Source organism: Leptosomus discolor, chromosome 3, assembly GCF_034619465.1.
Source record: "Leptosomus discolor isolate bLepDis1 chromosome 3, bLepDis1.hap2, whole genome shotgun sequence".
NCBI classification, from domain to species: domain Eukaryota; kingdom Metazoa; phylum Chordata; class Aves; order Leptosomiformes; family Leptosomidae; genus Leptosomus; species Leptosomus discolor.
This window is the reverse complement of record NC_141393.1, coordinates 61001850-61015652: the sequence shown is the minus strand read 5'-3', so window position 1 is coordinate 61015652 and position 13803 is coordinate 61001850. Positions and strand designations below refer to the sequence as shown.

Genomic DNA, 13803 nt, shown 5'->3' with positions numbered 1-13803 from the left:
TCTGGAAACAAAAGCAGGCATTTAAGATAGCGTGACCGTATCAGCATATAGACTGCAGCTGTCTTGTCAAGGAAGTGACTTTTGCAAACTGGGCCTTCTGTCTACTGATGCAGAAAAGGAAACAATTAAACAATATTCATAGAAATTAATTAATTATCTAGACTGCTAAAGGTTTAATTATACATTTCCTTTTAACTAAATGAAATGTGGAAATAAAACACTGATTTTATGTATGTATACACATACACCCTTATGTATTTTAGCCATGTGTGTCTATACATAGGCAAAATTCCACTTAATTACAGTAAAATTTATTTAAAAAAACCCCAAAAAGTGTACTTTTTGAAGTAGGACCAAAAGTGTCAAAGCTGTCTAACAAAGGCTAACACCAATACTGTATATCATCTATCACTTCAGATGCTTCAGAAATATGGAAGGAAAACACAGATCTGGTCTGAATTAAGAACATTTCCCATAAATATCAAAGTATTTATGTATATTATAAAAAAAGTAAATTCTGTTAATGATGGGAAAAAATTTCCGAAAAAACTAGACCATTCTGGTTCAGACCCATTCCCTCCACCTTCAAGGGAATAAATATTAAAACTGATACAGCCTCTCTCAGCTATGGCTAAGAGGTTATGTATTAAAAGTGGAAAATGTACCTACACGTATATACATACATGCCACCTGGAAACCCAAAGGCCCTACATACCGCCAGAATTGCTCCTGATTAGTCATGAAATTCAGCCACAAGTTTAATTTTCAGTCTTTAAATGCTACATTGCCCTTGAGATAATTTCATCATCAAATACTATGAGGCACACACATGGAAAAAAAAAAACTCCAGCATTGTAAAAAGATTCCTTTGTTAATTCATTTGGACCACCAAAGGGCATTATTGTTCTCTCCCTATTATTCACAACTGAAATGACCTTAAAATGTCTCATGAATGATCCTGTGATCTAGTAAATTTTATAGTGAAGAACTACAACAAGCAGTTGCAGTTAACTCTTAAGCATGTTAAAACAAGAGAGAGAAAACTTGCACACAAGAAAACAGAAAAGATTTGTATTCAATGTTCCTTACCCCCAAACTTGTATCAGTACTTTTTAGTTGGTTTTGTTGCTTGGCATGCCCAGCCCGCAAAGCTCCCGCAGAAAGGTTTGTTAAGGTCTGATGATAAGGCTGCGATCCCGAGACAACCGCTTCGGTAGTCGATTGTTTATCTGGAGAGTTATTTTGCCCTGGTATAGCTTGTCCAACAATGTGCTGATTCGGAAAGAATGGCAGCATGCCCATCCCTGCTGCTGCTGCTGCTGCTGTTTGAATTGGAGTCAGATTAGATGCTGCAGTCAACCATAAATGGAGAAACTTTTCTGTTAGACAAGATTTATCTGTACATTTTGTTTGTGGTTTTTACTAAGTGATGAGGAAAACATTTAGAGACCTATTTTACAGCTGTCCCAGAACACTGGATTCTGATGATAGTTTTTGTTCTTTTACTATCCCAGGAGCAAACAACTCTAAAGCTAATACAATAGAAGAAAACTCTGACTTTTTTAAATGTTCACTACAATAAGAAGTTACTTAGTGTTTCCTGTCACTTTCAAAAAACCTGTGAACATCATCCTAGAGGATCCTCTATTGGAATAGAGGGGAAAAAACTTCACCTCAACTGGTGTTACTAAAATTCCTTTTTACAAACAAGAGCTAGAAAGTATTTTCCAAAGTTAAAATCTAGGCAGTCAGCATAGCTTTCTTTCCTGCCCCTGCCCCCGCCCAACCTCAAGCTTCTCCTTGCTCCTGGTTACTACCATTACTCAGACCATGTCTAGAACTGCAGAATACAGCAGAGGTAACGAAAAAAGATGCACTAAGCAGCATCACAACTGATCTTTCCTCATGAAAATTGAGGGCACCACTGGCACAGAAATTTCCATTCAGAATTGACATCTGTCACAGACTGGGCGTTAAAGCTCTATTGCTTAATGAAATGAATGCAAAAGAAAAAAAAATCTATTTGTGGTGCCACTTCAGCTACTCAGATGTATCTGCTTTGAAAAAACAAACACCACAATTTTGTTCCTAAATAAAAACTCACTCCAAGTGTGCCAAAAATGGTAGCAACTGAGCAAGCAGGATATTTAACAACCTGCAAACATTCAACCAACGCCACAGTGTAGTCTTTCTTCCTGGACAAACAGGTGAGAGAAGCCAGGCATCAAGGCAAGATATTTCAAGTTTGCTTCCTGCTTAAACCAGCAGGTTACAGTTGGTTATGCAGACGTAGAACTTGTTACCTTGCTTAACTCTACAGCTATGTAACGTGCGTTGTTGTCCAGCTCTCTGCCTACCTTACTGTGCAGGGACAAGGTTCAAACACATTATTGCTTTTGCTAAAGTGGGAGAAAGTAGGTGCAGAATTTCAAGCTGAGCATTTCTACTGATCCGGTATGAAATAAAATGTCATTTACACTTAAGAGCTTCTCCACGGGTTCCCATGCCTGAACTCACTGATGGCATTACCCCTATTCCCAGTACTGTCTGAAGTAGCATTGTTGGAGGTTCTCCCAGCAAACCCGGTTTCTATAAGGAAGAATAGAAAACTGTGTAAATGATTAAAATAATCTGTCTGTAGCTACTTCTTATAATTTTCACATTCAGTTAATCTTTTTAGATACACTAAATTACACTAGATGAAAAGAACTATTTGATTTATCAGTTATAAGAATGCCCAAAGACAGTTGAAGTTGAAGCGATGACCTTACACTATTAGCCTGAAGATTTTCAATCTTCATCAGTTGCTGCTGTGGCAATGGCAGGTGAGCAGGGCTCTGCAGCAGTAAGTTAGATGTACTCCCCAGAATTGAACTCTGAAATTATTAAAAGCAGCATTGGTTGACAGTCATGGAAAACAGTACATTCCTGAAACATTTTCAGATGATACTGCTCAAAGAAATTTAAATTTGTTTCTGAGTTAATACAGCAAAGGAAAAGTATTTCCTCCACAGAACTACATTTTTGCTTCATTCATAGAAAGTTACTTCAAGTTTTTTTAACCTCTCTTCTGCCTAGCCCTTTTTTTTTTTTCCACCTCACAATCACAAGAATGCTTTCTGACAGCTTTTGAAGGATCAAGAGTACACTCCAAATACAATTCAGGCTCCGCTGCAGCCCCTGTGTTTAAGCCAACAGGGAAAGCTGTATGTGGTTGAAGCCTCTGCAGACAGGCTAGCTAGGGGAGTTACCTACCGCGCCAATAAGAAAGATGAGACACAAGGACTTCAGGGGACGAGAGCTCTATGAATAAGGACTTCATTGTCTGTTAACATCTGCATTGTGCCTTGCATTGCAATTCTAATACATAATCTCTGCCAAATATCTATACAGTTTGCAGGACTCTGTTGTGACTGGCAGGGACTCTCATCCCTTGCTTTACAGTTACCAAACAGCATCTTTACTTTCAAAGAGGAATATCCAGGTACGCTTTTTTCCTTTTTTTTAGTGGCAGCTATCTACATGGAATTCCATTCCAGAACCGTTAAAAAGCTAACAAACCACAGTGCCTACAAACTGTCAAGTCTATAAAATACTAATATTTTTAATTCAAAAATTTCTGGATCAGTTTGCCACCAGAATTGAGCCACTTAATTGCAACTTTGGGGCACCACACTCAGACTCTGCTACTGGTATATTCAGTGTTATGTGCTCTGGCTAGCTCAGGGCTTCAAAGAAACTCCACATCCACTCTGGATCACAAAACCACATTTTGATTCCTGTTAGCTGAACACAGGCTTCAGACTTGTGTTTCTGGCAGCAGCTCCTAAACATAGTTTGCCAGGCAAAATACAGGTTGCTCTACAAACCTTTTTGCACAGAGGTGCAAGAATAGATAGATGGGACACTGACTGTGTCAAATCACAATGAGTATAGGCTCCCTCAGTTTTCTGAAATCTCCTACATAGAAAAGGTCACCAAAACCAGGTAATCAAGATGGAACCCAAAAAGATGGCAGCTCTGCAATGTATGGCTTTGCAGATTTTGCAGCTTCCTGCAAAACATCTCGCAAATATTTTCAAGTTTAGGTTGTATCGCTGTATGTTAGGGTCAAATTCCCTAGGAAAAAAACCTCTATGTCTATAACATGGTCTTCTGGACTCAGAAATGTGCAATTAAAGAAGAAGTGCCATATCTAGCTTAGTTACACATCTGCTATTTTAATTGTCTTAGTGATTTCCAGTAGACATTATCCAGGGTTGTTTACTGTCACCAATACCAGTGATTGTTCCTTCTAAACTTGGTTACATCCATAAAGAAAACATGTTAGTTCAATGATAAAACTTTCAGAAACACGAGGGTGGAAAATCAGTTTGGTTAGCATCCTCACAAGAAAGTCTCTGGGTTAATGAAGATTTAATAAACTGCTGAATGACTGAGGAAAACACATCACTGACAAAGTTAAAATGCATTATTTTGGAACACGGTAATTGTAACTAAGAGAAATTAAAAGAAAGAAGCTGAAAGTCATGCTATCTCCAGAGTGGAAAGACTACTGAATAAATAACCCATTTGTTAAAATTCCTCTCTGCTGAATCGTTTTTTATCAATTATTTTAAAATGTTGTGGCATAATCATCCTAAAAATATTGTTTCTTCTTACTATGTTACAAGACCTTGAATATAAAATAGCAAACTCAAGACATACAGGAAGCTGAATCAGTGTGTGACTGGGGAGGTGGGGAGAGAACCAAGCCAAGGCACTGTCTGTCCCCCTGTCTTGTGACAATACTGAATTTCAAGATAATAAAAATGGTGACCTGGTTGTCTGGCCTTAGAGGATGCTCTGAAGTAAGTCACTGAGTAACAGAAAAATGTGCCTCAGAAGGAATTAGGATAGTCAAATCAGTGTCAATAAATTTTGGGCTATTTGACCAGGTTTGGAGCTAGTTAAATGACAGGAAGCTCCCTGGAAGCGAATTACGACTTGTAAGTCTCTCTAAAGAGAAAACACAGAGTTCTTTGGCTGCAGCACTCCTAAGCCAAAAAGCATTGGATCATCATCAATCACACCATTAACTGTGTAAAACATGCCTGTCTCCAGCTGTGATTAGAAAACATCCACATTGCCTTCCAAGGAAGCACAGACTCTCCAAGGCTGAAGGCAGAGCAGCAGTAACTAAACATACCAATTGAAAATGTCATTTAAATAAAAGGAGTACAAGCAAAGAATGATTTATTTTTTTCATTGTATGGGACAAAAGCAACTCATTTGATGGGGCAAAGTATTATTTATTCAAAATTAATATATTGACCTCCCATTTTTAGCAGAAAAAAATAGAAAAGCTAAATACACTTAACATAAGGAGTATCTCTGCATTTTAATTTGGTCATTTTTAAGATCTATAAGTCTGTGTTTGCCAAAACAACAGCAGAAATAAGAACTACTTCAGGGGAGTATTTTTTAAATAGGAGTTTCTCAAGCACCAGAAATAGTAAGTCAAAGCGATTGACTCCAGTCCCTCACAGATACTTATGAAAATCCCTACTATGAACATTAAAGGCAAATTTCAGCTCCTGGCAGAGCTGGAGAAATCTCTGACAGAACCTCAATGCAAGGCGGAGACCAGACAGGCTACTGGGCAAGTGAATTGCTGCAGGGAGGAGTTCTGGTGTGGGTGCTACTCTAGCATATTCTCATCACCAATGTCTAGGACAAACTCATCCCAAATATTCTTTGTAGTATCTTTCAGAAATTCTGCTGTCTGTATGTTAGTTGTAACAACTTTACAGTCAATTACAGATACTCCTGAGAACACTTTAAACAGCTCATAACATTGAGGGGGGTTTGACAAAGAAGTAACACCTACAAATTACTATATTTTTTATGGCATATATAGCACATTTTGGTCCCCGCAAGCTTTAAAAGGAAGATAATGATGTTCAGCTTCTTGGCTTGAATAAGACAAAACAATCAAGTCCCTACAGGGCAGCTCCAAGAGAAATGGATAGGCCATGCTCCTAGAGCTCTAATTTAAAGAGGATTTTTTTGGCCAGCAATGGCCAATTGTCTCCATATCGGCAGGTGTTTGCAAATCAAAAGCTCAGTTAAGATAAAAATAACTCACTTGCAGAGAGTGAGCAGTCTGCTCTTACATCCCCGTAGACATCTCGTAATAGGGTGCTTGTCTTAGAGCTTTAACGAGAACACTTGATTTTAGTTGTAATTTCTTACAACTTTGAGAATATTTTCCATGCCAAGATCTCCACAAATATGTATTTTGACAAAAGGGTTTTTTTCCACATACCTGATGAATTTTATTCAACTGCAAAAAAGGTGGGCCAACTGCTGAATTGATAAGGTGCGGTAAACCTGCAGATGCTCCAAGAACTGTTTTAGAAACAGAAGACAAAGTTGCAGTGTTTTATAAGTTAGGCAAGTAAAGATCTTTAGAAGAGTTCTTCTGTATTTTTCACATTTGGTTTCCACAAGATTTTCAAGTATACTAAAGGTCACTATAAGTGATAATACACTAAAGGTCACTGTATACTATAAAGGTCACCATACACCTTTCAACACACCCAGCTTTGATCTGCAGTTAACAGCATATTGGAGATCAGATGTACTTTCACGGAGCTCTTCTAAAACTGAGAGTTCTGCTCGAAGATGCAGAAATACCTGCAGTTGAGACTGTAATATCATAGCATTATCTAAATTGCTTTGAAACTTCAGCATCAGCTAAAGTGTTTCTTCACTAAAGTGGTCATGTCACACAACATTTCCATGTATCTTCTGTCAGGAGATTATGTCACAAACTCTTCACTGTCCCCACTTGACTCCTCAAATTATCTGTTCTCACGCCTCTTCCTAATACTTTCACCATTTGAAATGTGGTAAGACCATTTTTAATATGTTTATTCACATCCATCCTAATGAGAAGGCAAAGAAATGTTTTTGGCTAATGCCGTTATGGAATGCTGTGTTCAACTGCGATAGCACCCAAGTGAATAACGACTTACATTGGAAACAACAGGAGAAAGACTCAGGCTGCAAAACTCCAATCCAGAATCAGATTTAAACTTGCTATTTTAATGATGACTGCAAAAGATATTTCATTTCAAACCCATTTCTAATAAAAACACTCAGAGACCACAGAGTTAACGTGAGCACATTTTGAGGTAACACTAAATTTTACCCAGACACAACAGTGTAGCAGTCCACCTCTTGCTTTTGCTTTCATAAAATGTGAAATTGTCTACACAGACACACTGAAACAGTGTCTGCACATATTTTAAAATGGTATTCCTGCTTCTCTCCTTTGCTTAAAGCCTTATATCACAAAGAACAGGATTTCTTTTTTTTTTTAAACACAGTTTTAAAACAACTTACCAGGTTTAACACCATGTCCACGCAACTGAGGCTGCAGCAGCATTTGCAACATTGCTGGATTATTAAAACTTTTTATGATCTGCACTGGATTTGGCTCAGGAAGCAAGCCTTTCCTATTGTTCCTCATCTCCAATTGAGAGAGATACAAAAATGTTAGGATCAGGAGAAAACAAAGAATACATTTAAATCCCTCAAAGTTGTGCGATGGTAATGTACATATTTTAGACAAAAAATAATCCCAGCATCTCCTTCCCTGTATCCTGTTCCTTTTCATGCTCCTTTTCCCTCAAATAAAACACCTAAGAAACTATTCCCCCAAAACTTCAAGCGTATTATTTTTCCTGGGATGCCTCTTCTCCCCCCCCCCCCCTTAAACCAATACAGTTATCAATAAAGGAGAACGTGAAAGGCACCGCTAACGCGAACACCACACACTATCTTACAATAGCACCACTCATCTCTTTTATAAAGATGTGGGCTAAAGCTAGCCGAAATAATGAGCCTGTTCTGCTTCTACTTTTAAGACAGCTCCACATAACACTTATCACATCCAATTTTCTAGGAAATAATTTGATAAGACATGTGGGTGTAAAAAGCTTTCTTCTATATCAGGCATGAAATTAAACTATTTCTCCTACCTTGAAATTTATCTTAAAATAGACAAATTCTTGCCTCTTTGTTTTAAACCAAGCTTTAATTGTCAAATGACTCCACTTACAGTTACTTTCGTTTTGAACCGGAACAACTTCTCATACAGAAAATCGAATTTACTAATATCCCAGAGCTATGCAAGTATAACTTTGCGATATCTTATGGCCGTATTTCACCCTTCCTCCTTGCAGCATATGGCCATGCTTTTCCTAGGAAGGAGACCAAACTGGGCTGTCCAGATAAAAAAAAACAAACAAACAAAAGGCTAACGCTTCCAAAAGCTTGGCTCCTTTTCTGAATGAAAAGCAGCTGAATTCCTCTGACCCAGCTCAGGCTGCTCAAGGTGTACCAAACCCATTCTGAAAACAGATTTGCAAATATCTTACCATCCTTTGCGCTGCTATAAGTGCTGCTAACGTGCTTCTGCCTGGCGCTCCCGGAGCACAGTACGACACCTGGACTCTCTTTCCTTTGATAGTCATGCCATCAGTGACTTCTTGTACTTTCTCAGCCTGCTCCGCAGTTTCATACTCAACCACCGCAAAGTCACCAATACAACTGTCTTCATCCTGAGCAAACTGAAACAAAATTTCACAGTACACTGAGCAAAACGCAGGGTTTCAGGCACTGCCTTGCAATGTTTTCACCTATCTGCCTGCAAAATGCTTCACAAACCATTGACGCCTTATGTTCACCTCTACCCAAATCAGTATGTTTCTTTCTCAAATGTGCTAGATATAAGTTAAATATCATAGCTGCATCTGATATTCAGCATGTGTGCTCTAGCTACTTGATTTACCACCTTCGCTTCAATCTAATCCCAACCTAGCCTGAGCTATGAAATGTAGTTAACACATATTTTCAAAATAAAGAAGGAATGAGAAGGAAATTGTGAACACAGCTGTATTTTCACTTTGCAAGATAAGAATTATAAATGCATTATTGTTCAGTTTTTAAGCCTACAATAATAATAATGTCATTCATCAGACTGTATGATAGTTGTTGAAACACGTAACAATGCACATTCCACTGATACATACTGCCTTTTAGGAGAATATGAAGACTGTGGTTGTATTTAATGCCAAGAGAAGATGCCAGACTGATCAATCAAGCAGACTGGAAACAGGCTTATGTGTCCAACAGTGCTCCATCCTTTGTTTGCAGAGTTTTATAGCAGAATGAGCAGATTTAAATCAAACAAAAAAAGGGGGTGAAAAGGGAGGGAATAAAGCTTAGACAAAAATCTCCAGTCCCAAAACGACATACTGATACTAGCTCTGATGTGGAAGAGAGGAAATCTCTTCTAGATTTCACTGGATAAAAACAACCTGTTCTGAGTTATTAGGTCCCACAAACTTACACTAACAATTGAAATATAAATCTCAAAGATTTTGAAGAAAAAGAGGGTGCTGAGATCTTTAATGCCACTGTTAAAGACTGGCCTCTGGGAAGAGCTCTGGTGAACACACATATTTTGATACATAACTACACACAAGCTATGTATCTGTTATGTATATGTATGTGTGTATATGTGCAGAAGCATTGTATTTTATTTTGACATCAGTTTAGCTGCATGGGTAAAGACCTGAAGTACCTGTGAAAAGAATGGTTTGCAGCTATGGAACATACTTGTAGTTACATGCACAGTTAAAACTCCCTTAACACGTGAAAGCATTCTTGCAAACAGATCAGGAATTTTTAAACTTCCCAGGTGAACAGGTACTGAATAAAAGCCCTCTGTCCCTATCTAGGTAACAGTGGAGACGACCTAGTGACAATTTAAAGTCGACATAAGAAAGGAATGAGGTTTTCTGGTCCATTTTGCTGAAGCAAAGGACAAAATATGTTCCTGTCATTCCTAGGAAAAACCATTTTTCTAAGACCCATGTATAATTATCTGGCTTCGACTCTTCCTGACAGAAGACTTCTATTGTCAACAGAAGAAGAAATCAAACTGATTTCAAAAAACGTTAACTTTGGTATAACATGAAATAAACCATAGTATAAACTCTGGTTTATTTCATGAGTTCAGCTAAGAATTTGTCCTGGTTTCACTGGGATAGAATCACAGATTCTACTTTCTAAAAGGAACGCTGCATTTCTGAGAAGGCTGCAGTACCCAATTCAGTGAGAACAAAGCTGATAAGACACTGTTTTAGTTCATAGCCAGCCTGGTATGCGGGTCTCCATAGTGATCAAGGTCTTTAGCAATTTCTAGTTAGCCAGGTGCTAATGCTAAGAGGAGGGAAAGCCAAGGCAGCCGACTCAAGCTGGCCAACAGAAGTATTCTGTACCGTAAACACTACACTTGCTATAAACTGGAAAGGTTGCTGGGAGCGGCCTCTTTTCCTCAATAGTCCCCATCCCTGGAGGGTCTTGCCCATCATTCCACTCCCGAGTCCTGCTCCTCTGTTGTGGTGACTGTCGCTGGAGCTGTGGTGCTTGCAGTGGCATGTGACATCTAGCATCTGCTGCTGGGAGCACGCTCCTCACAACCACTACATGGGCCAAGTATAACTTTGTGCCTTTATATTGGTATTATATATTATTATTTTATTAACTGTTTCCGTTTCAACCCGTGAGTCTCCTTTCTTTTTCCCAATTATCCTCCTTGGGTGGCGAGTCATTGGGTGATAGAACAACTGATTAAACAAAGACAGAATTTTAGGTAAAAGATCATATTTGCATGATAAATACTGCATCAGTTACCAGCAGAATTAAGCCATGAAAGAAGCACAAGACAGCTATGTTAGTGAAGCCAGCAGATGGGCAAAACGGTCTAAGTGACCCTACTGGAGGGACAATCTGAGTGCAGGAGCAGTGTGAAGGCTGGATTAGCCAAGACTAGGAAAAGGAAGGAAAAGAGAGACTGTAGTCACGAAGACATGAAATAAAAGGAGTGTGAACTAACATTTTAATTGTTTTTCTAAAACATATTAATTCTTCCAGGAGACATTTTCCAGACAAAGGCACTTCCAGTGGTTGTCTATTGAAATTCCCTCCCCACCCAGGTTTCTGCTACCCTGTCCTCTCCTAGTTTTCCTCTTATGTCTCTACCCACCACGTCACACACCCCTCCTTGCTTTTTCCACACTTTCTTGCGTCTTCCTCCTTCTCCTTTCTTTGTATTTAATTTTTAGGTCATCTCACTCAAAAAACCATAAATATATATATATAATTAGCACTACTATGAAGAGAATCATCCGTCATCTTCCCTTTTTCATCTATCAAATTTGAACTACTTGTTAACTCACCTCCACCCTCATATCTTCCCTCTCAGGAGGGCTGCTTCCCCCATTAGCCCATGGGGTTTGCCTCCATCACTCACCCATTATGTCTGCAAACCAGCACCTCTGCTGCCCCTCCCCACAGAGTCTCCCTTACCAGTCAGTACCTGCTGGATGCCTAGTGGAAACATAAGGCATGACTGAGAATAAATCACACGTTTACTCTCTGAGAATCACTGAGAATAAATCCTACGTTATCATAAGTAAACCTATTTTTCTTCTATTATCATACTCCCATGATCCACCTATTAGTGTGTTTATGCAGGTGATAGGTAACTCAAGAACGTGCCAAGAATGTTTTCTTGGATATATTTTTGACTGGGTGCCTGTTTCCTAATTCAAAAGCACACTGTTTAATCCCTGTATTTTATAGAAACATGTATTTAGTGCCATTTACCAACAGAATGCATACACAAACAGATCCTCCTCACCTACACCAGCTGTGACCCATGTATCACTATGATTTAAGAAGGAAGGTAAAAGTAAATTTTTAAGTGCCTCTAACTACACAGTAGAACACTGTTAGTGAAAGCCATCTTTGATAAAGCAGCCTGTTATTCTTTGAACCTCAGAATTTTTAAAGGATGTTGAAAAATTGTTGGGGGAGCTGGTAGCAGCCTCCGAATTATCTGACAGTTGGAAAAAAGCTCTGAAGTAAAGGACTTTAGAAGACCAATCTGTTTAGCTAATTAAACAAACATTGAGCAAGTGCCTTGATTACAGCATTTAATACCTTCTTACAGGAAGAAAACAGTGGGGAGCAAAGCCTCCTCAATCTAGTCATCAGTGAGGTGAAGCTGAAGCCAGATACACTGAGAACACAGACACAAGTACAAAACTACAAGGGATGGGCAGCTTCTGGGAAGAGTTACTTCCAATTTATGCATCTCCTGGTATATTTGGATCAAGAGAGTATAAGGATGTACTTTAGCCAACTGCAAATTACTGGGGCTTGAAAAAAGCACCAGGGAAATTGTGACAGCCTGCAGGTGGTCAGACGAGACAGCCTGATGGACCTTCTAGTCTTTGATGCTGAGAATCTCTGGTTACTTATCCCCAAAGTTAATCCCTGAGCAGTCTTCCAAGATACTTAAGAAAAAAAAAAAACCCAAAGCAAACCAAATAAACAACTGAAATCATACCAAACTATGTGACTATAAAGCAAGCTTTCTTTCTACTGCCTGTTTATGGTACGCTGGGCTGCACCAATTCTACAAGAAACATTTTAGTTGTGGTCTACTATCTCACAAGCCACAATGATGAGAAGGAAATTTTACACCTGCAAAGACTAGCAAGGATCTACCTCTTCTGTACCCGAGAGCTTTCCAAAAGATGTACCACTTCTACCGCTGGCAAGCCCAGATGACTATAAGATCCCAAGCCTACACCTTCGCCAGTTTGGGACAAAACACATTAGATATTTGCAGAGGTTTCTTATGTATATTAATTATACACATATATATTCTTCATCACCTACATCGTTGCACTCATGGTATTCATACACTCTGGCTTTCTTTACTGAGCAATAAAATCATCATCAACGTTTACTTTAAAAGCTCTCTAAAATATTTCTAAAATTTATTTCCAATAAAATATATGAGGAGAGGATGGCTTACAAACATTTTATTGGCGCTTCATAGGAATGGTCTCCTGCAGAACTCCTAGATGACATTGACCAATCACTGCAAACCCATACCAATAAAGCATCGGTACCACATCATATATTGCAATGCAGATGCATAACCATTCACAACTTAAATGAAAAATGAAAGGATAAGGCAGCAAGCACTGGAGATACAAATACAGAGCTACTTAAATCATGTCCATGATGTTCCAAAAGATACAAATTCAACATACCTGGCAGAAAATGGGTTTATACTTCAGTGAGAATGCTTGGAGCAGTTCTTTTGAATCAGCATAGTCTTTTTGTAATTTATCTACACAAAGGCACTTGGAGTGAATAAGATTTGTCGTCAGCTGGTTCACATCCATCCACTGTGCAAAGAGAGTGCTCTCATCTAACTGTTTCCCCAGAAGTTCCAGTCTTGCCTTTGCAGCAGAGTCCTTCTTCATATATTCCACAAAGCCATAGCCCTTTGAATGGCCAGTAACTTCATTATAGACCAAAAAACACCTCTCGACATTGCCATACGCACGCACAAGTTCTTCAAACTCTTCTAACGTAAATGAAGTGGGCAAATTAGTAATGCACAGCAAAGCATCTGTTGGTTGGAGTTGCACGGATATTTCTTTTCCGCGAAGAGAATACTGGTGAAACTTCCGAATTGCATTTTGAGCCTGCTCCCCATTTAACAGAGTAACAAACGCTGTAAGAGACCACAACAAGTTGTATTACCGACCACAGCTTCTCTTCAGCTACAGAGGTCATTACTATACCTCTCCCTCCCCTCAAAACCCACCAGTATAAGTCACAGGGAAAATAAGAGTTTGGGATTTACCCTGAAGATGCAAGAAA

General features: G+C 38.9%; 1 protein-coding gene across 1 annotated transcript in view; it reads right to left on the bottom strand.

Annotated features, from left to right (window-relative positions):
* RAVER2 (ribonucleoprotein, PTB binding 2) overlaps positions 1-13803 on the bottom strand; it is a 37097-nt gene that overhangs the window by 7405 nt on the left and 15889 nt on the right. Inside the window, exons 3-9 of the mRNA XM_086463213.1 lie at positions 13185-13654; positions 8427-8618; positions 7390-7516; positions 6308-6390; positions 2772-2876; positions 2478-2589; positions 1090-1319 (exon numbers count right to left, since the gene is read on the bottom strand). Of these exons, the coding sequence (XP_086319339.1) occupies positions 1090-1319; positions 2478-2589; positions 2772-2876; positions 6308-6390; positions 7390-7516; positions 8427-8618; positions 13185-13654 (1319 nt within the window). The remainder of the gene's footprint in view (positions 1-1089; positions 1320-2477; positions 2590-2771; positions 2877-6307; positions 6391-7389; positions 7517-8426; positions 8619-13184; positions 13655-13803) is intronic.